Raw genomic sequence first — 25066 nt, forward strand, 5'->3', positions numbered from 1 at the left:
CTTTTAAAAATATTGAGATATTGCAAGCATTTTTGTTACCAACCCCACTTTCAAAATTCACATTCACATTCACATTGTAGTTGAACAAACAGTTTTTACTGGCTTCTGATTTCAAAAGTAATTATCCATGAATTTGTGTACATGTAGGAGGAAATCATACATTGCCTGATTCGATGTGAGGAAATCAGCACTTGGGCGCTTGAGACAGATGATCATGAAGGTATAGGACCTCCCGACTCTTACAAACACTATTTGAGAGCGTCGCGACAATACGCCTTTACCAACAACTGATGTATTCCTCTAAGTCAATGATTCCCAACCACTTAGCAGCGGCACATTCGTGTGTTGTGACATATAACTAGGTGTGCCCCGGGAAACAAATGATTTCTTTAGTACAAAATACAGTATCTTTTTTCATCTATCTATAGCCGGGTTTACATGGAGATCTTTTGTCATTCCGATTTAATTAATTCTGATTGAAGATCTCTGGTCAACTTTACATGTGACGTGTTCTATTCCAATCTGTTGTATACACGCACTACATTTAATCGGAACAGCCGCGTGACATGCGCACATCGATGTACACGTCACGTCATTTATCAAGATGGAGGTCAGTTATCTATTTAGTACAATAGTGGGAATTTTTTTTTTGACACTTATTAAAACGACAGTTGATAAAAAAAAAATTACAAATAGTTACAAATAAGCTCTCGTCACATACGAGCTCTGGTTGGAAGCTGGCATATTTCCGTGCATAAACGATGACATCACTGCCCATTTATGTCAAGACAGAGCATGCACAGACAGAGCTCAGCACAGCAACATTCTGACTGACTGTTTACATGACGAAAATTTACTTCCGATCAGTTTGGGAAAAAGAATATTCCAACCCTGTGAAACCGAATGAAATTCCATTTGGATTCCATTCCTCTTTATTCCGATTGAGGTGTTTATATGGAGCATTTTCATTCAGTTTGGGCTTCTAAACTGATTGTAATCGAAATAGAAGGCTCCACGTAAACCCCCTTATGCCAGTGACATATGATGGTTAGTGAGTATTTATACTTCATATGACATTTTTTTGTTTGGTGGTGTGCTGTAAGATCACCAAGATGCCACAACTTGGTGTCAAAACATTTTTAAAGCATTTCTGTATAAGACACGGCTTTGGCCTGAGCACAAAACAGTCCACAAGGGAGTTTTTCAACAAGAAATGGCGTATAGGGTCCCCCAAGAAATTTAATTAGGCGTGTGCCGAACAGCGTATATGTGGGGGTCCACCGTAATAGCCTTGTTTTCAACTAAACAGGCCCAGACTCAGTAAAATTGAGCAAACTTAGATGAGGAGCGGTGTTCGATTGGTTAGAACGTCTGCCTCACAGTTCTGAGGACCGGGGTTCAAATCCCGGCCCCGCCTGTCTGGAGTTTGCATGTTCTCCCCGTGCCTGCATGGGTTTTCTCCAGGCACTCCGGTTTACTCCCACATCCCAAAAACATGCATGCTAGGTTGATTGAAGATTCTAAATTGCCCGTAGGTGTGAATGTAAATACGAATGGTTGTTTGTTTATGTGTGCACTGCGATTTGCTGGCAAACATTTCAGGGTGTTCCCCGCCTTCTTCCCAAAGAAAGTTGGGATAGGCTCCAGCACTCCCGCAACCCTTGTGAGGATAAGCGGCTCAGAAAATGGATGGATGGATAGATGAGCTCATCATTGTTTAAGTATATGCACTTTTTCTGCCATTTTTGTCTGGTGGTGTGCTTTTAGATTTTTCAAATGTTTGCTCACTCCAAGTATCATTATGTGTGTATTTGATCATTTACTGTATGAGGTACAACACAAGTGACACCCACCTTCACCTCTGCTCCCGATTCGGCTCGCCGTAGCTTCTCCCGGAGCTTCTGTATCTCAGTTTTCCTGTCCTGCAGCTCCGTCTCCAGGTGATCCCTCTCCTCCTCCAACCAGGCGCCCACAGAAACCGCCGCATTCTCCTCTACAGCCTCCTCGCCGTCCGACTGGGTCTGCATGGCAGTGCTGGTCTGGCAGACGAGCTTGTTGATCCGGGCCAACTCTGTCTGCTGTGCGTATTCCACCGACATTTGGACGATGGCCTGAAGACAACACGATCATGTCAGAGATCCTTTTATTTGTGATATATTGCCCACACGGAACATAACAACACGGAACTGTGTTGCACTTTTAAACACACGGCTATGCCGTAAACAAATACAGTGCGGCAGTTGTCTGCATTTGTAAAACAAGAATCTGATGGCGCACTTTCCTCAAAAGAAAAGATTAAAGGCAGTTAATCCCAACCACCGTAAAATAAGATAAACAATTTCATCTAATTGGTCAGAAAAGTACAAATACTGTATCCTGTCTCATATAGTGACAGGCAGAAGAATTACATGCTCTTCCGCTTGATGGCAGAAGGTACATCCATCTATCCATTTTCTGTCCCGCTTATCCTCACTAGGGTTGCGGGCGTGCTGGAGCCTATCCCAACTTTCTTTGGGAGAGAGGCAGGGGAACACCCTGAACTGGTCCCAGCCAATCGGAAGGGCACAGATAGACAAACAACCATTCCCACTCACATTCACACCTACGGCAAGTCTTCAATTACCCTACCATGCATGTTTTGGGGCTGTGGGAGGAAACAGGAGTACCCGGAGAAAACCCACGCAGGCAAGGGGATAACATGCAAACTCCGCACAGGTGAGGCCAGATTTGAACCTGGGTCTTCAGAACTGTGAGGCAGATGTGCTAACCAGTCGTTCACCCTGCCGCCGCAGAAGGACAATTAATCTAATACATTCTTTGACATTTTTGTTTAGTTGCGTGCCATAAAATATGTTCATTGGCTCAAAATAAGCGGATAAGCGGTAGAAAATGGATGGATGGCTAAAAATTTGGGAAACACTGCCTTACTGTACTCAATGTGAATCAAACCATAATTTTAAAACCAAGGTACGTACTAAACTATGACTGTTTTTTTTTAAGCGTACCATTACACACCCAGCGTGCTGATTAATAATGAATAGCAATAGAATAGAACACAAAATCACTTAAGATTGCATAGAACACTGCCAAGGCCAATTCCGACCTTGAAAATCCATGAGTGGAGAGGCTATTAATAGCTCAATGTCGGTAAAATGTCATTCAAATCATGAGCAAAAAGTAATACAAATCCATCCATAACCAGGGAAAACCTCACACAGCATAGCATAGCAAGAACATGCAAATTCCACACAGGATGGCTACAGCCGAGATTCTAACCCCGAATCTTAGAAGTGTGAGGCGATAACCTCCGTGCTGCTATACAATACAATAAAAATTCCTGCCAAATCCAGATTAAGTTGGACATTGCATTTTGTGACACTGCATATAAATGGCAAGTTTTGGTTCAAATTGAATAAAAGTTATTTTGATACAAGAGAGTTAACACGGGAAATGCCTCGTTCATTTTTTCCCCCTTGTTAAATCAACATTTAAACTATTGCATCTAATCACATCCGTCTGGAACTTGACTCAATATTCCAGCTTCAGAACCTGTATACCAGTGGTGGGCAAAATATGGCCCGCGGGGAAGATACTGCCCACTCAGTTCTTTAAATATATATATATATATACAGTTATTAATGATTGTAGCTTACAGCAAACAAAACCCCCAAATTCACCATCTCTAGAAACTACAATATTACAAAAATCAAGAAATAAATTGGGCAGGAATTTGCCCTCTGAAAAGTATTTTCCCAAGTGTTTAATGAATCTACTATATAATGTATGACTACTGAAATAGATGAACTTTTCCACTATATTGTAATTCATTGAGAAGTACCTGCATACACAGCTAATTGGAGAGGAAGTTGCACACATCCAAAGGAACAAACCCTCGCTCCTTGGCAGAGGTAATGAAATGATCACATACCCTAGCGACCTCTTCCTCCACACTGAGCTTCACTTGCAGCTCGCCCTGCCCGGCAACACTGGCGGTCTCCGAGGAGCTCGCGGCTCCTCCGGCGACGTGGTTACTATCCCGTCGCTCTCCCTTCCGCTCCCTCTCCAGTTGTTGCCGCAGCCTGGTCAGCTCGACACGGTGCTGCTCCTCGAGCGCGGCCACTTCTTGGACGTACTCGTTGTACAGCGCCCTTCTCAGCGCTTGCAGCTTGGCGCTCAAGCCCGAGCAGGAGCCAGACACCCACTGGGACAGCTGCTCCTCAGTAAGATCCTGAAGAAGTGAGAACAAACTCTGAATTGTGTGGTAATGTGCAAAATAATGCACCCACCCTTCTGCTCTTGAATCAATACAACACGTTGTTCCCTTGTCTTGTGATGAATTCCTAACAGCAACTGGAACTTTCAAAGTGATGACAGGAGAGGGACAAACTCAAAGGATGGATCACACTACAATCACACCAGAGTACACGCAATACAGGCGGATTATGTAACTTCCCACCCTTTTAATCATTCGATATAGGACAGTTCATCCTGCTGCTTCTAGAGCAAAAAGGGAGGGTGGTGGTGTAAGGGTAGGGGGGGATATTTAGGGCACGTTTAGCCCTAAAGGCTGCTACCGCCCTCGTGTCCACTCAGACTGCAAGGCTCTCTTACGCCTGTGCACCAATCAGCTCCGAAGTAGAATATAATGAAGTGACAAGGGTGATTTAAACAGAAGCAGTCAAACCTTTAGCTCCTCGGGGTGCTCCTCAATGCGCTCTTGGCTGGACTGTGGGCAACTACAAAACATGAAAAACAATGTGTAATGTTAGATGTGAATAATTGATAAGTCTGATTTGCTTCCTTGGCTGTTTGTCTGCAAACATTTGCAAAGCAGCTCATTTTAAGCCTTAAATTATATACTGCATCTTAAAGTTAAACTTAATGGATCCATATATCAAGTATATTTTGATTGATCAGTCACGTTAACATTGTTTAGTAAAACAGGCCAAAAAGGCTCAAACAAGTAAAATATAGACACTAATCCTTTAAAGGGCACTCAGACATTGTTAATGTGGTTAAAAAAAAAGTGTTCTAAGAAGAGTGCTTTTCTATCAAAAGGACATTTCTAAGTGACCCTCAAACCTTTGAATGGTAGCGTGTGTGTGTGTAAGTAAACTTGCAAGCAAAGTCGAGGTGCTGAGTTTTCACCTGTCCTGCGCCTGCGAGCCCATGAGCTCCCGCAGTTGCCGCCGTAGCATAATGAGCTCGGCGGCGCAGCCCTCCTCGGTCTCGCTGAAGCTCTTCTGTTCGTGAGTTTGGAGGTGCTCCACCTCCAGCCGGTGACTCTCCTCCAGCTGACGCTGTTTCTCCAACGCCTCCACCTTCAGCCTTTGGAGTTCGTCCGAATCTGATTGAGGTGAAATTCAAAAGTGTTTCCCCACTATACTGTGGTTCACCCTACCAATGCTGTACAGTATACTTTATACAGTTTATGCTTGGAGTTCTTAATTGGGGAGGGTTCAAATACATTTACAATTTGTTTAAAATGTATGTTTTAATACGTTTAAATGGGTTTAAAGTGTGCAGGGATGAGTAAAAGGTGTTTTGTTTTTTTAAAGGTAGACCGCCTCTCTCTATCGCAGATTTTCACCTATTGTGGGTGGGTCTGGAACCCTCGCGATAAACGAACTCACTGTATGTCACCGAGATACTTCTTCTGAGAGAAAATGAGCAAATGGCTCTCATTGTTACACAACAACACTATTAGTTGACCTTGGTCACCGGCATTCTTCTGGTTATCCGCCTCTTCTTGCAGCAGCTCCAGGTGGGCGGCGTGGATGTGAGTCAGGCTGATGCGGTGCGCCTCCATCTGAAGCTTGCACTCGCCCTAAACACATGAAAAAAGTTAACATTAACATGACAAGGGATGGGAAAAAAATAATAATGATACAGTCAACCACTACCTCTCTGCTGTTAGACATTTACACATTCAATGATTCACGTTCTTTTCTGTGGAACCTATCCCCTTGCATTTTTTTGGTACTTTTTCTATAATGCGTTACGATGCTAAATCCGTGGCTAATAGGAAAGTAGTAATTGGTTTCAAGTAAGCATGTTGAAGTGGTATATCTTGATAGAAACTAACATCAGTTTAGCCTCGGTTGTTCGTAGACGTTACGGCCCGTTCTCCATTTTTTTCTTTGAAATCAAATAATCTGTAAATTAGTTATTGGTATAGTTACGGTTAATACTAGGGGTGACAAACTCACTTTTGTCGCTGGACAAATAAAATTAATAGTTTCCCTCAGAGGGCTGTGATGACTGTAAAAATCATAAAAGTATAATCATCTCATCATATTATGAATACACAATTGCCCCTGCATTTGATTGTTACTATATTTTTAAACAACAAATTGAATTTGAAATCAGAAATCAAAAGTGGAAACCAAATTTTCCAGTTTATAGTACAGTATTCATCTATTCTTCAATTTAAGTCCAAAAGGATTTGGATCAAAAGAAATGTTTTTAATCATTGCTGAAAGTTTAAAGTTTGGTTCATATTTTCTGCCAGTAGACACTTTGTTTGCTTTTGTGGGCCACATAAAATAATGTGGCCGGGCAAATTGGCCCCCGGACCTTGAGTTTGACACCCTCTTTAAACGACAGATACAGGATATCCATTCATCCATCCATCCATCCATTTTCTGAGCCGCTTCTCCTCACTAGGGTCGCGGGCGTGCTGGAGCCTATCCCAGCTGTCGTCGGGCAGGAGGCGGGGTACACCCTGAACTGGTTGCCAGCCAATCGCAGGGCACATCCAAACAAACAACCATTCGCACTCACAGTCATGCCTACGGGCAATTTAGAGTCTCCAAATACAGGATATCAATTATATTTTTAGGGGATGTGTGAGTGAATTGCCTTTTTTTTCGCTATTTGCAGCTGTCCCCTGTGAATAACGTGGGTTTCCTGTAATTCAATTTTGCTAATTTCTGGTGATGAATCAATAGCGATCATAATGCAACTAATCCCACTTCAATGACAGAGTGCAGGAACAAGCCAATTACCGGGCAGTAAACAAAAAGCAAGCTCTCCACTCTCCATGCATTATGCATTAGTACTAATCCGTCCTGGTTGAGCAATTATGCGATGTCATTCTGCTGCCTTTGATGTCGGACGGGTTAGACAATTTCAATGGCGGCTTTGCATGACCAGATGTTGCCGCCGCACAAACGCGCTTTTTTAAAGCTATGCTCCATTATTTGCTAAAAACTCACCTGTCCTGGTATTTACCGTACAGTATTTAATCTGTTGACATTGCAAAGCAACAGAGAGCATCAGTGCTTTAAATGCAATGTAATACAGGTGCATCATAATAAACTTGCATATCATAGAAAAGTTCATCTATTTCAGTAGTTCAAATAAACAAATAGAAACTCATATTACAGTATACAGATGGATTAAACCAGTGATAAGCAACCACTGTGCCACACACAGCGTGTCATGAGACCGTTCAGCGTTCCCTTATCCAATTTCACTTAATTGGTCCAAAAATTATTTGTTTCCTACAGATAATGTATCTTTGTTCATCTATTGATGCCAGCGAAATACAGTGACACGCAGAATAATTGAATGCTCTTCCACTAGATGGCAGAATTAAAGTGTATCCACCCATTGCCATCCAAACAACAGCATATGATACAGAGTCATCTGTGTGTGTTTCTTCAATTCCTGCATCACTTTTGTGTTCACCTAAACAAATTAAAGTAAATTAAGATTAGATCATCATTATTTCCATATACTGTACATACTTTTTGTGACTCTTTTTGATGGTTTGCTGTGAAATCTTTCTAATTTAAAATATGTGCTAGTAAACACTGCATTAAACAATACTTTTCAGTCAGCCAATTTCTACCTATTTTCTATGTTAAAATCCATTGAAAATGTTCTGTAGTATTCAAATTTGTGGGGTTTTGTTAGCTATAAGATGTAATTATCAAATTTATATATTAAAAAAAAAACAATTATGACCTGTATAACTCTGCGTAATAAATCTAATATAGAAGTCTCACTTTTTGCATTGAACAACTGAAATAAATTAGGTTTTATGCAATATTCAAATTGTGCTCACTCCACACAGGCCGGCCGGAGCCCGGATTCAAACCCCCAACCTCAGAACTGTGAGACAGATGTGCTAACTACTCACCCATCAAAATCAAATCTGTTAGCCATTTATTTTGAAGAGTATTGTTGTAAGTTGAGTTTGAAATGATTGACAAACTGTTTTGGAATTAATAGTTGGCAGTGTATTTACAGTTTAAACTATTAATATAGGCAATTTTTAGGGGGGGCTTGAATTACTCGCTGGTTTTCCTGGAGACATCCAGCATATCGATGGAGTACTGACAACTCTACAGAGCAAGGATGCTCTATTTGATCTTTTCCTCCGACAGCAAGCGTAGCACTTTAAGAGCCGGACAAATATTAAAACAAAGCTTGTTGTGTAACTCAGTGTAAAAACGTGTCTTTTAGCAACTAGGGAGCCGTTACAGTACTCAAGTGCCTCAGTTAGATGACCATCAAGTGTATTTCCGCGCAGCACAGCGGCATTAAGTGGATAATATTATTTCTGGAAAGGCCTTTCATCATCATGCAAGCAAATCTGAGGGAGGAAGGCAGAGGAAAAAGGCTGATGCAGTGAACGCACATCTACCTGTTTGATGGTCCGGTCTCGCTGGCAGCCATCAGCTTCATCGCCGCGAACCTGGGACTCAGTCTGCATCTCTCGTTCTGCGGCACTTGTAGCTCTGCCTTCTTCTTCTTCTTCCTCCTCCTCCTCCTCCTCCTCCCTTTGCCTGGCAGCTTCGGAGGGGCCGCCGCCACTCACTCTGCGCTCCTGCTTCAACCTCTGACGCCTCTTGCGCCTGTTGGAGCCCGAGGAGGAGGCGGCGGGCTTCTGCAGCGAGACCCGTCGTTCGACGCGCTGCTCCCTTGAGGACTGGACCAGGGATGGAGGGGGCTGGGAGAGCCCGTGAGGCTCCACAGTCCGCCAGACGCCACCTCTCTCAGCTTCCGCCACCTTCAGGAGCGACTGAAGAGCTTCGACCTCTCTTTGCAGGGAGAGAATCTGAGAGTGATGGTCCTCTCCTCTCTTTCTTTTAACTTCCTCCAGCTCTTCTTCCAACTGACCCATTTTGTTCTCTGCAACCACCAGTTGTTCTGTGACTTGAGAAAGTTTCGTCGTGAGGCTTTCCTTCTCGCTCAGTGTAACGTGAAACTTCTCTGCGAGTTCGGACGAGTCTTTTTCCACAGCCTCAACGTGCCTTTTGACATTTTCGTCCTCCAACTCGCCAATGTGCGACTGGAGGCTGGCAATTTTGGCCTGGAACACGAGCGCCTCCTTCAGTGTCTTCTCCTCTAGTTGTGTCTTAGCCTCAATAAGGCAGGAGTACTCCTCCTTTAGCTCCTGGTAGTTGACTTCGAAATTCCTCTCAGCAAAGGAGAATGTAGTCCGTTGCTTTTCAATCTCCTCTCTCAGCTGGGAGGTGAGTGTTTCCATTTCAACCATTTTCGCATCATTTTCCAACTGCTGCTCCTTCCATTTTCTCTCCCAGCTTCGGTCCTTTTCTTGAAGAACCTCATTCTTCTTCAGCAACGTTTGGATTTCATTCTCCAGCCTGGCTCGCTGCTCTTCTCCCTTCCGCAGATCTTCCAGCTCTGCCTGAAGTTCCTCCAGCTGCCGCACAAGCTCGTCCGCTTTGGAGCTGTGCAAGGCCAGCTTGAGATCTTCCTTCAGGCCGAGGATTTGGTGCAAGAGCTCCTCTCGCTCGTTAGAAAAGCCAGCCTTCTCCTTTTGTAACAAATGCAGCTGGTCTTCATCGGCGAGGCGCAGGTCATCCAGAGATTTTTGGTGTTTGACGGCAGCTTCGTTAAGGAGGTTCTCGGCATTGAGGAAGCCCTCTCGACGGAGCTCCTCCCGGAGGTGCACGAGCTCCTCCTCGTGGCTGAACAGCAGGTCCGTTCGCAATCTCTCCAACTCGGCCTCCTGTGACTCTGCCATGCGGTCCAGCACAGCGTCCTTCTCCCGCTCCAGCATCTCCAGCTTGATCTTGTAGTTGGTCGTCTCAGACTCGTGCTGGGCCTCGGCCTCCAGTGCCGCCTCCCCAGCGGCAGCCAACTGGCGTCGCAGGTCATCAGCAGTCTCCACAAGGTGCCGGATCTTGTCTTGTTGACTCTCCTGCGAGACGAGACTATTGGACACGAGCTCAGCTTTGGCCTTCGCAGAACGGAGATCGCCGCGGAGGTTCTGGAGCTCGGCCTGGAGTTTGAACTTTTCTCGGTTGAATTCATTTGTGTATTCTGCTAATGTCGCTTGAAGCTCATGAATCTTCACAGTGAGTGTCTCTTTGACGGTGGAGTTTTGTTGTTTCAGAAGCTCCACATCGGTGTGATGTCGGTCCATCTCTGCGTGACGCTGCGCCGTCGCTTGCTCCATATGTGCCGCGTTCTGCAAGTTGAGCTCCTGTTTCATTTGGACAATCTGCTGGCCGTACATCTCGTCCAGCTCCGCCCTAAGAAGGTCGAGCTTCCGGGTAGTGTCCTCCTGCATTCTTTGGATGGCATCACCATCTGACAGGCTGTCCCGATGACGGCGCCTTTGCAGATCCTCCACTGTTCCCATGAGCTGCTTAATCTCATCCGAGGACAGTCGTTCCCTCTGCCGGGAGCTGGCGAGCTCACTTTGAGAGCTTTGTAGGTCACCTCGTGCCTTCTCCAGGTGTGATTTACAACTTTCCACTTTGCTTTTACTGCTTTCTAAATCATGCTTAGTGTTCTCCAAGTCCCCAAGGCATTTTTCAAGCTCTGATTCCTTCGCGGCCACTTGTTGTTGGAGGCTGCGCAGGCTTTGCCGTGACGACTCCAGCTCCTCCTCCAGCCGGCCAAGAGAACAGTCCCTCTCGGAAATGACTCTCTCCTGCTCTGCTATAATCAGGTCCTTCTCATCCGATGCCTGAATGTTGTTTGCCGACCGTCCCAAAATGGCCATTTCCTCTTGAAAGAGGTTCAGAGACGCCGTCTGCTCGGATAGCAGCAGATTCTTCTCCTTCAGTGTGGTGGCGAGAGTCTCTTCAGCCGCTCTCAGTTCAGCGAGAAACTGATCTTGATTCACGATGACCTTTTCTTTCTCGGCTATGAGGACATCCTTCTCATTTAGCCTTTGTGTGAATGACTCCTCTGATCTTCTCCCAGACTGCAATAACAGTCAAGTATGAGAACAATACCAACCATTAATTATATACCCAATAATTCTTCAACAGGCGGTAACTGTCACCTTTTGCTCAAACGTGGAATGTGAAGAGTTGAGCCCATTTGGACTCTGCTGCTAATCAAAACAGCAGCACCTACCAAGGCATGTGAACAGTCTCTAGTATAGAGTGTATCTTACGTGGTCGCTGTTGTGTCAAGTCCGTGTTAAATAAATAAATGGCTCACTCAAATGGATGCCACCCCATCAGGAAAATATTTGCAACAACTATTCACAACATGTTATTCTTCACACATTAACATTAAAAAGTTAACTGCTGAGTCAGTTTGAACTCTTTCCATCACTTAAAACAGCAGCACCTAAACAGTCTATGAAAAGCATGGAGTCTTACCATGTGTTGTAAACAGGTTCCCTGAGCAGTAGTAAAGATGATTATGTGGAAAGGGTGTCTTTAAAAATGATTAGTCTTGCAGTAGATGGCGATATGTGGCCGCTCCACAATGTTGTGTCCATGGTCTGTGAGCTCCGCAACTTTTTTCTTCCTTCAAGTCTGCCTCAACTCTTGCCACTTCTATGCCATACAATTTATACTCTAATAGTTTAATAGTTAAACTCCACTTTCACTTGACATACAGTGGTTAACAAATGTATTACTGTCATAAAAACTGGATCATGGTGTGGTTTAATGCGGGCTCTTTCAATTTTGGTGAGCTGTTTACGTTTCATCACTTTGAACAGAAACAAGGTATTTTGATACTACTTTTATATTAAAAAAATAAAAGCCACCGTATGAGGAAATACAGTAATTACTTTTAATAGCAACAGACACAACATGTAACTTACCAACTCCATGTCGCTGATTTTGCGCTGGAGTTGACCGATTTGCTCCAGCTGCCTGTCGCTCTTCTCCCGGTTCTTTCCGGCTTCAATGTTGGCCTCCTCCAGCTGCAGTTGGTACTGCGCCAGCTGCTGCCTGGCTTGAAGAAGGTCAGCAGCCGTGCTGCTGTGGCTGGTGTTTCGCAGGGTCTCGCCGGCCTGCAGCTGTAAAAAGACGGAAAATCAGGAAAATGTAAATCTGTTAAAGGGGTCATATTTTGGAAAGTTTTCTTTTTAATGGCTTGTGTACATACAGTTGGGTCTCTGGCCTCCCTGCCTACCCACTAAGTGTAAAAATAAACAACCACGAAATCTTTTGCTATCTACCCATTTCTGAAAATGTGTCTATGAGCAGTGTGCTGTACTGCCGCCTCACTGTTGGGGTAATTTACATACCCGCCTCCCACAACGGGTTTCTCCGCCCATGAAATGATTAGATAGGCTGGGTGACGATCCAGGACCACTTTCAACTATTAACTATTCACAGGGTATCGGGATTGATTCCGATCGCAAATAGCAAGAAAAACATAAGTAATTGATGCCCTCATAAAATGTTTAAAATTGCCTAGAATAATAATTTTAACCATAAGCATACCAAGAACTATAATCCCAAAACAGTTCAATATAATTCAAACTCACCTTGAAAATAAATGATTGGATGATTGGATTTTGAAAAATGCACCGGAGGGCAAAGACTAATTCCACTAACAACCCATGCTAAATTTAGCCCTTTCCGGACATGTAAAGCTTGTTTTTCAGTAGCTGTATCACTTCAACATACTTCCTTGACACTACTGTACTACTTTCCTGTAAATAGCTTTGGTGCCATCTTGTGGCATCTGGGGGAATTTTAGAAACAAAAAACACAAATCAGGTGTGTTTTTCAGCAAATGGCTGTGGATACGTTCCACATAAAAAACAATAAGGCATTTTTACTCATGAAGACAGCACGTCATACACTACACTGCGTGGATGTGGCGCATGCAGACAAATACCCCCACACAGAGTCCTTGGGGAACTTTGACGAAAGCATTTCATAGACAGGTTATTAGGACACCTGGAAAGTGTTTTAAATTGTGAAAAAAAATGAAGATGCCTCACACCTGTTGGAACTGAAGCTGCAGTTTTTGGCTCTGCTCCGTCAGCGCCAAGAATTCCTTCATGATCTCGTCTTTCTCCTCGCGAGCTTGCTGGAGGTTGGCGGTGAGCTGGGTGATGATGCAGTCCCTCTGCTTCAGCGCAGCCACAAAGTCCTGCAGCTGGTAGCAAAACGTAATGAATTAGTGCGATCAACAAAGGTAGAAAACCTCTGGGGGCGCGCATCAATGACTGCATTTTTAAACTACCTCCTCTTTGTTAGCAATCATTTTGATAATGGAATTCTTGGAAAGAATTCTCATCCAAATCTCATCATCATATATTGCATCGTTAATTCATTTTTACCTTCTGCACACCTTCCGTTCCAAATACGGCCCGAATTTCCTCAAGCTCCTGACTCAGCTCCTCCACTGCTCGGGTCTTTGCTGCAAGAGCCTCCTCGACATCCTGCATCCTGCCTCCCTTCATCGCCTCTCGTTTTGCCTCATCCTGAGCAAATAAGTAAAAGCTTTTAGAGTAAATGCAGCTTTCCACAAGGTGTACGAGAATAAGACGTAGGGGCCAGTTAGTCAACAACCAAGTGCTCCGGCAGTAGGCTTTAAAAGCAGAGAGCGTCATAGATGAGGGAATATGCGGTACTGGTGTTGGAAATACAGGTCAAAATGCACTGACATCAAGAGTTAAGTAAGTGAACTGTTGCTAAACAAAACAGAAGCACATATTGAGGCACAGAAACAGTCTCTATCGATGAAGTTTGAATGTTAGTGGAAGTTTTGAAGAGTATTCGCCGTATGTCCAAGTACACTTCAGGTGCTTTTTTTTTTTTTTTTTTTTTTTTTTTTTTTAAATCAATCACTAGCGGTTGTTCGCCATTTATGGCATGGCTAGGTCTTGTACCCTGCACATACTCATCTATGACACCTTAACATGATTTTTACATTAGCCCAAATCAAACCAAACTCTGCTTTCACTCCCCTAAATCAGCTGTATTGATCAGGACCTCCATTAGCCAAGCAAAAGAAATCATGTCATGTCATGTCCTGGGGTCACGCTGACCTTGACGCTTGTAACCAAAACCAAAGCTCCATTTTTTTGTGTAGTAGAGTACAAACATGTTAGTACAGAGTCATAGTAGCAGGGCTGTGGGGGGGAGAGCGGCATCTTAATATGTTAAGCGAATGGACAGTCAGCGGCGGCAGGCGATTTCCAGCCATCAGGGCCCGCGAGCAGAGCCGCTTGATCGGATTACCGTACCCAAATAAAATCCCCGGAGGAGGACGTCATGAGATTGACCATCATCTCACGGCAGCCGTTGACCTGCTAATTCACAACATGTCAGCCAAACAGGAAAGAATCACTGGGATGAGCGCTGAATAAATTTACGGACATTTGCATGCCTAATTATGAAAATAGGGCAAAAACGTTAGTACTTCCATCTCTGAACTGCTGCAATACTGGGAAAAAGATACTCTTAAGCAGTGATTCCCAATCAGTGTGTCATGGAAGATCATCAAGGGCATCTACCGCAGAAAACGATCCAATTTCACTTAATGTTCCAAAAATTATTAACTACAAATAATGTATCTTTGTTCAACTATCTATTCCACAGACTTCTAGTGATAGGGAGAGAATTAAATGCTCTTCCATTAGATGACAGAATGTACATAATTAAACTGTGTATCCATCTTTTGTGACATTTCGTTTGGTTGTTTCCTGTGAGATTTTTTTTGTAATGTAGTATGTGTCTTGGCTCAATAAAGTTTGGGAAACACTACTCTAAAGCAGGGTACACATATACCAACAATTAGGCCCAATTCGAACATTTTCCATCCTTTGCGACCAAGAAAGGCCAAATTATCGAATGTCTCTAAAAGATAAAGCTTATCGATTATTCTGTGGTGTGGGGGGTGTTAAGACTGATTTTTCCTCTCTAATCTGCTCAGAAAACAGACCGATAATCGTAAATGGTAAACCTGTCCAATATCTACGATCACAAATCATTGTGTTCATTTGGAATTACGACAGACATGTGGTTTAGGGGAGGAGACTTACAATTGTCGTGAGAGGTAACGTTAGGCTTGTGGTGTGGTGTGATGTGTTGGTCATCTCAAGTACACCACACATAAGAGCACTAAGAAAACACATGGTGATTTCATCCTTGTCATGTGTCGAGTCTCTCGAATTTTTTTAAATCGGTATCTGTTCACACCGCTTAAGATATCTTTAATATCAGATGCTAGGTTTAGTAAATAACATTTCAGTAATTAATAGATCATTTGAAAGGAAATAGGTCATCGTTTATGACGCCCATCTACCTACTCGCTAATATTATCTTACCTCAGAGGAATAATCTTCTGCCGTCGTCGACACTTCACTCTCGGGCTGCAACACAAGATGTTTACATTTGTTTTATTTATTTTACACGATTGCAGTGACATATTAAGAAAGTTTGATGATAATGAGCCAATGCTGCAAAACAAAGAGGAGAAAATTTTAGTCCATACAAATGCACAAATGAATAGAGACAATCGGTCTCAAGTTGTGCTTAAAAAGCGTTGCAAGGCCGCAGGAGTCAGTCAGGCTGAAGACCGTCTGTTTCCACGGCAACCCCGCTGCTTTCATGGGCATCACTTGTACAAGGGGTTCTGGGACAAAGCGTGTCATAACCACAGAAAACAATGTTGACAACAAGTGAGAATCTTTACTGTGGAAAAGCATAATGTGACCAGTTTTGCTAGAAGTTGCTCGACGCAAGATGTTCTCCGCCAACACAGCGGCATGTGAGTTTTGTGGCTTTTGAACGTTCACCTTCATTGTCCATTCACAAGTTGTATGCCCTACACAGTCTAAAAGGAACACTAGAGGCAGCGTAAAAAAGTAAATCGATAATTTTTTTATAATAATTTCAGAAAGTGTGATGAACGCATTTTCAACCAGCAGACTACTGGAGTTTGCAGGAGGTAGCAGAAGAAATAATGGTTGCGTTATGCTTGTCGTGAAACTAGTGTCAGGCAAAAATTTTTCTAACGTTAAAAAAAAATCCTTGAAATGATCATAAAACTTTGGAATTTGCCTGAAATGGCTGCTTCAGATCAAAACAGCCAACTTCCTGTTCAATTTCAACCATGGCTCCTTGATACGTTTTCGTGCATCCTGTGATGATAGACATCTTCACCCAATGACATGTTGACTGATGAAACTGGTGTCTTGGGCAAATGTTTTTCCAGCTTTCTAATTCCTCGAAATAATAATAAATCCTGGGAATTTCCCCAAAATGCCTACATCAAATCAAAATGGTTAACTTCCTGTTCAAAATTTGGCATGGATCCTTAAGACTTTTTCATGTGTCCTTTTATGATAGCTATGTCCACACAGTTTAATGTCGATTAATGAAACTGATGTCAGGGGCAATTTTTTTTCCCCAACTTTCCAAATCCTCAAAATGATCGCAAAACTTTGAAATTTGCCCAAAATGGCTGCATCAAACCCAAATGGCCAAGTTCCTGTTCAATTTAGGGCTCCGTTCCTTGTCACTTTTTCCATCCGTGCTGTTATGTTAGAGATTGATCGGTGAACCGGTGTCAGGAGCCAATTATTTCTAACTTTCCAGGAGACACCTGGTGCTCGGGCCCTAATAATCAATGTGGACATACCTCTATGGTGTATGTCTGGTCATGCTTCAGAGTCTCCCCACTGCGTAGCGTCTTGGAGAAGCTCAGCTCGGCGGCGGGTGATACTGAGCGATCCGGCTCCACGCTTCCCTGCAAGTCCTCTTCTGGCTTCTTTTTCTTCTTCTTCTTCCTCTGGGAATCTGCGTGAGCTTTCCGTTGACGGTACTCAGCCAGCTGTGGTAAGGGAAAAAAGATGTTTAAAAAAAAAAAAAAAAAAACGGGTGGATGTTTTTTGTTGTTGTTGTTGGTTTATCCTCTCAAACAATAAATCAACTTACTTGTTGTCGGCACAGTTTGGGAAAAGTCAAGCGAAACATGTCATCGTCTGTGTTCGGAGCATCCATATAACATTCAAGGCATGTCTTTTGCTCTGCCAGCAGGTGCTAATCCCGACTAAAGGATTACACTTCAAACCATGTCAACAATCAGTTTAAACTGCCAGTGAAACTTGGCAACAATCTTACTCCTCTTTTCAACAGGGCACTAAAAAGTTTCACTTAATTCAAAACCTGTCACTGGTCATTTACCATTGAAATTGTGTCTAAATTCCGACCATTGCTGGCAGACACATTTAATGTTGAGCCTACATGTGCACCGACTAAGACATCTAATTAACTGAATTAGATCAGTTTAAATGAGGCACACCTAATCCACAGCATGCTGCAGCCAGATTTGGGTGTAAGCCACCTTTTTCCCCAAAAAGTACACATTGGAATACAGATTTTCACACGGAGACCCCAAAAAATTGCCACACCAGAGATGAACAGAATGGACAATTAGAAGAATTGCCATGTTTATTTTGTCCCCCTTTTTTGTGTGGAGAACTGCAAAATAGTGGGGGGGGGGGGGGGGGCAAAATGTTGGCTTTTATATGCAGTGTGAAAGGGATTTCAGACTGATACTACCTCCGGATGTGCTTCTGTGTTGGTGCCATATATACAGAACAGCATCATGGGGCAAAAAAGCGAGAAAATGTTGCTGTTGATAGGCAGTGAGAAAGGGACTACAAGCTCAGATGCTACCTCCGACGGCGGCGGAAAATTGCCAATTGACTTTAACCCTCACCCCCCATTAAGAGTCAGTTCTGTTTATACAGAACAGCGACATGGAGCTTAGAAATTGCCAGCTTTTTTGATAGTCTAAAAAGAACTGCAGCTCTGATACTGCCTTAAAGGTGGAACATTGTGGGTTCATCTTCATCCCCCTATTCCATTTCAGTGGGGAAAAAGCGAAGACAATTCCAGCTTTTACTAAAAGAGTAAAAGGGACAACAGTCTGGCTGGATTGTTTGACACAAAAAAGGTAGGAACATGTTGGCTTTAATAGACATTGTGGGGGGGTTGGAGGAGAGAAAATGCCATCTTTTACTGGCTTTGTAAAGATACTAGTTTCTGATACTACCACTGAAGACGGAAAATTACCGGGTCAACCTTGAAATGTATTTGACACAGCTCTTTTATTGGATCTCATTAGATGGCACAGGTCTACCACATTTATTGATAAGTATTTTCTCTAATGAGCTTAACACAGTGGATAATGCACAGACATATATTATGTATGAGCAACAGGTGGACACACAGGTGGGACATGGAGCTAACCATGTTAGCTTAGGTTACAGCTAAACATTGTTTGACATGGATTCAACTCTACAAGGCGCTAACGTGCAGTCCAGGAAACTTTTGGCTTTTGATGAGCTGCTTAGCAAAGCCAACTGCCCTTGTTGGGAGAGCCGTTGCTGAGTGTGGGGGGCATATGGAGTCTGTAGTCTGCGGAGGAGCGTCTCCATCTGGGCTAGCGCTAACCACGTAGGTGTAGCATAAGCTGTCTGGACACATTTATACTCATATTCCAAAGCAGGATTGTGGTGGTAAACACACAGTAGATTGAGAGCAGACAGTCTTATGTGAGCATTACACATGCTGAAAAAAATCAATATGGGTAAAAAAATGACCCAGCTGAAAATCTTCTCGGGACGCTCTTCGATTAGTTAGCAAATTTGAACACACTTGGAGTTGAAAAAGCAATCCAGCGACGTATCCTGATATTTTTATTCCTCGCAGTATGCCATGCACTATTTCATCTTCCCCTCGTGTTTTGGTTGTCTTTGTTTGCCACACTTGAATCACATACAGCCGGCATAAAGCTTCGATTCCTAGGTCAATTTTAAATCAATCAAATTCCTAGGAGCAAGCAGCATATCATACATAAACTGTTGAGAGAATTCCAGTGTAACAATTCAAAGGAACATTTGCTCTTCTTTTGTTTTCCAGGATAGTGCTCAAAATTGGTCACATTTTGTGTCAAAATCAATCTCACAATGTAGCCAGGGTAAACAAAATACCATGCACTGTCGCGACTTTTGCAGCATTATAACACTGCAGTCTTCAATCTCTTTTCAACTTAGTTATCTTTGAGCACAAACCCCACACTAAATTTGATGTAATCCCAAAAATCCAGAAGTCCTAGCAGTGAGCAGCATATCATGCATTGTCGCAAGTATTCCAGCATAATAGTGCAAAGATGGTTCAATCTTATTCCATTGGAGTTTGTTATCTTTTTCACTGACTCCTACAATTCTAAGTCCTAACGACAGTCTAGAAACTATTCCAGCGTAATATTGCAGAAGGCCTTTGATCTTTTTCTTTCATTTTCCAGGATAGTGCTGAACTCCAATTTTGGTACATTTTGACTCAAAATGAATCCTGGAATGTAGCCTAAGTAAGCAACATACCATGGACTGTCCTGACTGTTCCTGACTTCAATTTTTTTCCAACTTTTATCAAGTGTGTCTGACTCCCACATTTAAAGTCAAAATCGATCACGACAATCCATCTTGCTTTTCAAATTTCTAGCAGCAAGCAGCATACCATGCATTGCTGTGACTAGTTCAGTGTAATACTACTTTTCATTTATTTTTTTTTATTTTATTTTTTTTACTGTCACATCTTCCACACTTTAAGCATGTGGCAACGGTATAGATTATTTACCTGCAGACTTGGGCTATTTTATGATGACTGCATTATTCCTAGCAGCAAACACCATACTATGCACCATCATGCCTATTCCAGAAATACTGCAAACATTCTTAAATCTATTTCTCTTGTGTTATCTTTGTCACCGAGTCCCTATCTTTGGGTCTAAATTCGTCACCATACCATACACCGTTGTGATGCCAATTTAGGAAACGCCTCTTTTTGTTTGAGCAGATTTTAGCACATTTTTCATGACTATCCTGAATTTCTATTCCTTAGTAGCAAGCAGCATAACATGCCCTAGAATGACAACGAGGTGGGTCAGAAATGTTTCAGGACTTGTGTCAGAACTACAAACTACATGTTTTCCCCTTTAAAGTAATCTCCCTGCAGTCTAATGTACTTTCCCAGCATTCTCTGCCACGCCCTAATGCACTCCTGGAAAGATTATTTCGGGATCCTCCACAATTCTGTTGTCACGGCTATCTTGTTGTCATCCACGTCTTGAAAACTAGTTCCTATTGATGACCCCCTTGAGTTTAGAAAAAAATAAAAATCACACAGAGCCAAGTCAGGTGAATAGGCAGGCTGCTCCATCACAGCGATGTTCCTCTTTGCCAAGAACTGTCGGCTGCTCAGGGACCTTGTGAGAAGGCACGTTGTCATGGTGCAAAACCACGAGTTGTCCTGCCACAACTCTCGCCTCTTCTCGCGCCTATAACAATGGAAACACCACAGGATCTCTTTGCTGACATATTGTCTTATCAGACCAATATTGAACGGGAAAATTTGTAGTTTGAAATATATCCTTTCTGACACCAATCTTAGAACTTTTCTGACACACCTCATACTCCATGATGGGAGCATAGCACCTCTATTTGTCCACATGTTTTGGAAGATATTTCCTGACAATTTGTCCTGATTTATAAAATTCCTTATCATCACAGGAATCAAGGTACAGTGTACTGGGATTTACATACAAATAACCATAGCACAATGAGTTTATAGGGACATTTATAGGGGGTATTAGGGACCTAATTAGCAAGGGTGCTAAATGACACAGCAAAGGCAGCATAAGTCTGGCATGAGGGGATATGTGTACGGTAAATCCTGTTACACCTGACTGCCAACCTCACATTAGGGGAGGCATCGGAAAGCCTCTACTTACTCACTGATAATGCACTCCCTTGAACCATTCAAATGTTATACAAACAATGAAGTTTCTCATGCAGCATGACATAAAGGTTGCACTATGTAGTGAGTTAGTAGCGGCTTGGCTAACCCCCTGTCAAAGCCGGGGCACACGTTTGGACTGACAGCTGCGAGGGGGGGTCAAGGGTGGGTGCGGAACAGTTGACAGAACCCAACAAGGATCATTACATCTAAACAAAAAGTTGTCAGCAACGTTAACTTCAAACAGCGTTGTTATAGAGAAACACCACCGGAGGAATCCTACCTTTGCTTTGCCGGTCTCGAGCTTCTTTTGCCGCTCCTCGTCTTCCATGGTCACCGTAGCTTTAACAAGACAGACAGGGAGTCACAAGTCGCATAAACGCGCAAGTGATCAAGTCTGTGGGGGCCTCGCCGGCTTCCAGTCCGCTCGCATTCTCTCCTTGTTAGCAGTCGGCGGCCATGTTGTTTCCACGTAAACATGACACCCAACCGTGATGACGTCTGATAGGTGGCCCGTAGCCACGCCTTCTGCATTCCACCGGTGATGCCTTCAGGGACTGGCAGAATTGTTGTCAATACAATCATTTTTTTTTTTATTTGTCATTCTGTTTGTGAACAATAGGCGCCAAGGTACTTTCGGGTGGGGCAAACAATCACCAAAAAAATTTTTTATTTGGGGTTGTACCGCCTACATACCCCAAAAAGGAAGTGAACACGTCGGTGAGGAGGATAAATCGTACCTTGAGTGGCCACTTCTAAAGGGACAGACTGGGAATCAAACCTCCATAATCGGTTTTGTGAGAAACTTTCTCACAGGTATGTATAAAATGTTTAGTTAGGTTGTCTTTGAGTAATTCAGCAAAACATAATGGCTAGCCGGCCAGCTAACATCAGTACTGTAGCATGCTTTCAATTTAACTGTCAGAAGAGCACATCTCTACCATAGAATCGGAGCAACAAAAAAGTCGATTAATTAGCCATTCCCTTAGAGATCATGTTAGCTATTTCTGAATTTACATTACATTTAACTGTCAGAAGAGCACATCTGTACTATAGAATCGGAGCAACAAAAAAGTCGATTAATTAGCCATTCCCTTAGAGATCATGTTAGCTATTTCTGAATTTACATTACATTTAACTGTCAGAAGAGCACATCTGTACTATAGAATCGGAGCAACAAAAAAGTCGATTAATTAGCCATTCCCTTAGAGATCATGTTAGTTATTTCTGATTTTACATTACATTTAACTGTCAGAAGAGCACATCTGTACCATATAATCAGAGCAACACAAAAGTTGATTAATTAGCCGTTCCCTTGGTGATCATGTTAACTTTGTCTATTACATTATGTCTATTTTTTAGTCGAGTGTTCGAGCTGCAACGTATCCGATAAGTACAAAATAATTGCAGGTGATAAGTACAAAATAAAAATGACAATAGCAAATAGGAAACTGTCTATAATAAACTGGCTTTTTTATTGCAACTGTTTTCAAACTTTTAGGGTCATGGGACCCCTTTGAAGGGAGATTTTTTTTTTTTCCTAAATCAAAGTTATCAAACTCATTTTCTGGGGGCAACTAATATTTATGGTTTCCCATTCCCTTCCCCGTTATGACTGTAAAAAATATACATTTCTAATAGCCTTATCATACATATACTCAATAAACTGATTGCTGACTAGTTTTCAAATCAAAAGTCAATGAAAATAGTTATTTCAACTCTCTGATTTATTTAAAAAAGGGGTTTGGTAAAAGAAAAAAAAATGCTTGGCATACCGCAATGTAAACATAAAGACAATTTGCAATTTTGGTACAGATTTTGGCATGAAACATAATTTAGCAGGCCATAATAAATGATGTGGATGGCCGGAACTGTGCCTTAAGTAGAGGACTGCAGCCCAGATAAGAAAGCATCGTCTACTATTCATTGTATTAGCAATAATGATGTTATGGGGATTAGCAACGTTCATAGTGTTAGTATTACTAAATTATTGTATTCATTGCAGCGAAAATAAAAGTGTTGTTATTTTTGGCTGCACTTCTGGATGCTCAGGCACCTACTAGAGGGAGAAAGAAAGAGGATAGTCACATACTATATATCACAAAGACTGAAATTGATAGCTTGGAGTTGAGTCCACAGGTCTCTTGCGTCCAACACTTAATAAAATTAACACATTTTCTCAAATTGTTGAAGTAGAGCCATTTGTTATAAGAAAAGCATGTTCTATTTTATTTTAATTTATTCATTTGATTTACTTTTTCTTTTCATTGTTTTTTTGGTGTGTTGTATTGTTTTTCAAAACAAAATTCTGGCTTTGATGCAATTCAGGATACAGTAGACCAAAGGCGGGCAAGCGACAGCCCGTGAGCCATATATGGCCTGTGAGCATATTTGTTTTGGGCCACACTACAATTCTACAACTAAAACCTCACAGAAACTGTTATGAAAATCCCCAAACATGTTAAATTTAACCAACAAATGCTAATAATGAAACAATTTGTTTGATCTTTGCATCATATTTTGCCATACATTTTGTAGTATGGTCGTCACGGGACTGTTCTTACCCCAAACCGTCAATACTAGTTAATTGTGTCAGGAATGAAAGATTACAAAATACAAAAAGCATGTATTTTGTGTTAATTGGGTGTTTTTCTCAATTCATTTATGAAGTGATGAGTACTCATTGTTCTCCCTCCAAAATGACTGCTGCTGTTTCTATGGTAACAGACAGAGAGCTGTCGCAGTTTGAGGGGCTGCTTTTTTGTTTTTTTGTGAAGAAAATGTTCCAATCCCCCCCCACTCCAGTTGAACTAGAACTATGAGTGCTTTTTCAAAATAATCATTGAGGGAACGTTCTGTTCCCCTGCAACGTACCTGCAGCAGCAGATGAAGACGACGAGGACGTTCTGTGTCTTCGGTTGTCGGCTGCAGAGCAACTTATCGTCTGGCAGATCTTGAATTCCACCCATTTTCTTTTAGACATGTCTAATTTGATGCCACCTGTGTGAGCAGTTAGTGTTTGTGCAGCAGCATGGGAAACAATGAGGCATTTTGAACGTTTAGGCCACGGTCTAAATTATTCATTCACTGAGGGGGTAATGTATCAGCAGCCCTTAAACATGAGCAGCATATAGAATTGGACTATTGGATCAGGATTGGAATGCTTAAGGGAAATAAGAATGTTGTGTGATATAATTATACAGCTCTAAGACTGAGTTAATGAAGAAAATAACCAAATAAAACTGATTATAGAGATATTGTGCTATTCAATAATTAGTCGGCCACTTTGTAGCTCTTGCTCTGCAGAATAAAAGTGGATAAATGCAGAAAAATCGTCATGGTAGACACATGGTGCTCTGTTAAATAAATTGCATCTGATCATGACAATCATACTAAGGCATACTTTTTTTATCTTTTGTTTTAATCATCCTCACTTGAATCATATACTGCGAAAGGAGTGAAAGCTGTTTTGCATAATGAATAGCTTGAGCTTCGGTTAAAATATTCATAAGTGGAGGGCCTCATGAGCGTCAAGAGCCTAATGGTCAGTAGGTTTGTGAGTCCTGTAGCCAGCATAATGGAAAAGAACATCATTAAAACGTTTGGCATCAACTAAATATTACAAACGAAGAATATAAATCCAAATGTCTGAAATTTGATGATTGTACTAAGGCCAATAACTGTTACTTGGTACCTAGTGCAACTTTTTTCAATGGACTATATACTGTAAGTTCATCCATCCATTTTTGCAGTGGTTATTAAACCGGGGTTCCAGGACTCCCAGGGATCCGCAAGCTGTAGCTTGGGAATCCATCCATCCATTTTCTGAGCCGCTTCTCCTCACAAGGGTCGCGGGAGTGCTGGAGCCTATCCCAGCTATCTTCGGGCAGGAGGCGGGGTACACCCTGAACAGGTTGCCAGCCAATCGCATACAAACTAACAACCATCCGCACTCACATTCACACATAGAGTCTTCAATTAACCTACCATGCATGTTTTTGGGATGTGGGAGGAAACCGGAGTGCCCGGAGAAAACCCACGCGGTCAAGGGGAGAACATACAAACTGCAC

At 42.4% G+C, this 25066-nt stretch overlaps 1 protein-coding gene across 6 annotated transcripts in view; it reads right to left on the reverse strand.

Moving 5' to 3' along the window:
- Nucleotides 1-21480, reverse strand: part of akap9 (A kinase (PRKA) anchor protein 9) — a 56623-nt gene extending 35143 nt beyond the window's left edge. For 3 of the 6 annotated variants that reach the window (XM_061760971.1, XM_061760973.1, XM_061760968.1), the window contains exons 1-13: nt 21280-21480; nt 16834-17025; nt 15518-15562; nt 14435-14500; nt 13526-13669; nt 13186-13341; nt 12050-12247; nt 8648-11191; nt 5713-5827; nt 5149-5347; nt 4685-4736; nt 3929-4228; nt 1854-2111 (exon numbers count right to left, since the gene is read on the reverse strand). In XM_061760971.1, coding sequence (XP_061616955.1) covers nt 1854-2111; nt 3929-4228; nt 4685-4736; nt 5149-5347; nt 5713-5827; nt 8648-11191; nt 12050-12247; nt 13186-13341; nt 13526-13669; nt 14435-14500; nt 15518-15562; nt 16834-17025; nt 21280-21327 — 4317 coding nt within the window. In that variant the 5' untranslated portion in view covers nt 21328-21480. The remainder of the gene's footprint in view (nt 1-1853; nt 2112-3928; nt 4229-4684; nt 4737-5148; nt 5348-5712; nt 5828-8647; nt 11192-12049; nt 12248-13185; nt 13342-13525; nt 13670-14434; nt 14501-15517; nt 15563-16833; nt 17026-21279) is intronic. The other 3 variants (XM_061760969.1, XM_061760970.1, XM_061760972.1) reach the window with 3 other exon arrangements.
- Between the last annotated feature and the right edge of the window lie 3586 nt (nt 21481-25066).

Source organism: Phyllopteryx taeniolatus, chromosome 21 (assembly GCF_024500385.1).
Source record: "Phyllopteryx taeniolatus isolate TA_2022b chromosome 21, UOR_Ptae_1.2, whole genome shotgun sequence".
NCBI classification, from domain to species: Eukaryota; Metazoa; Chordata; class Actinopteri; order Syngnathiformes; family Syngnathidae; genus Phyllopteryx; species Phyllopteryx taeniolatus.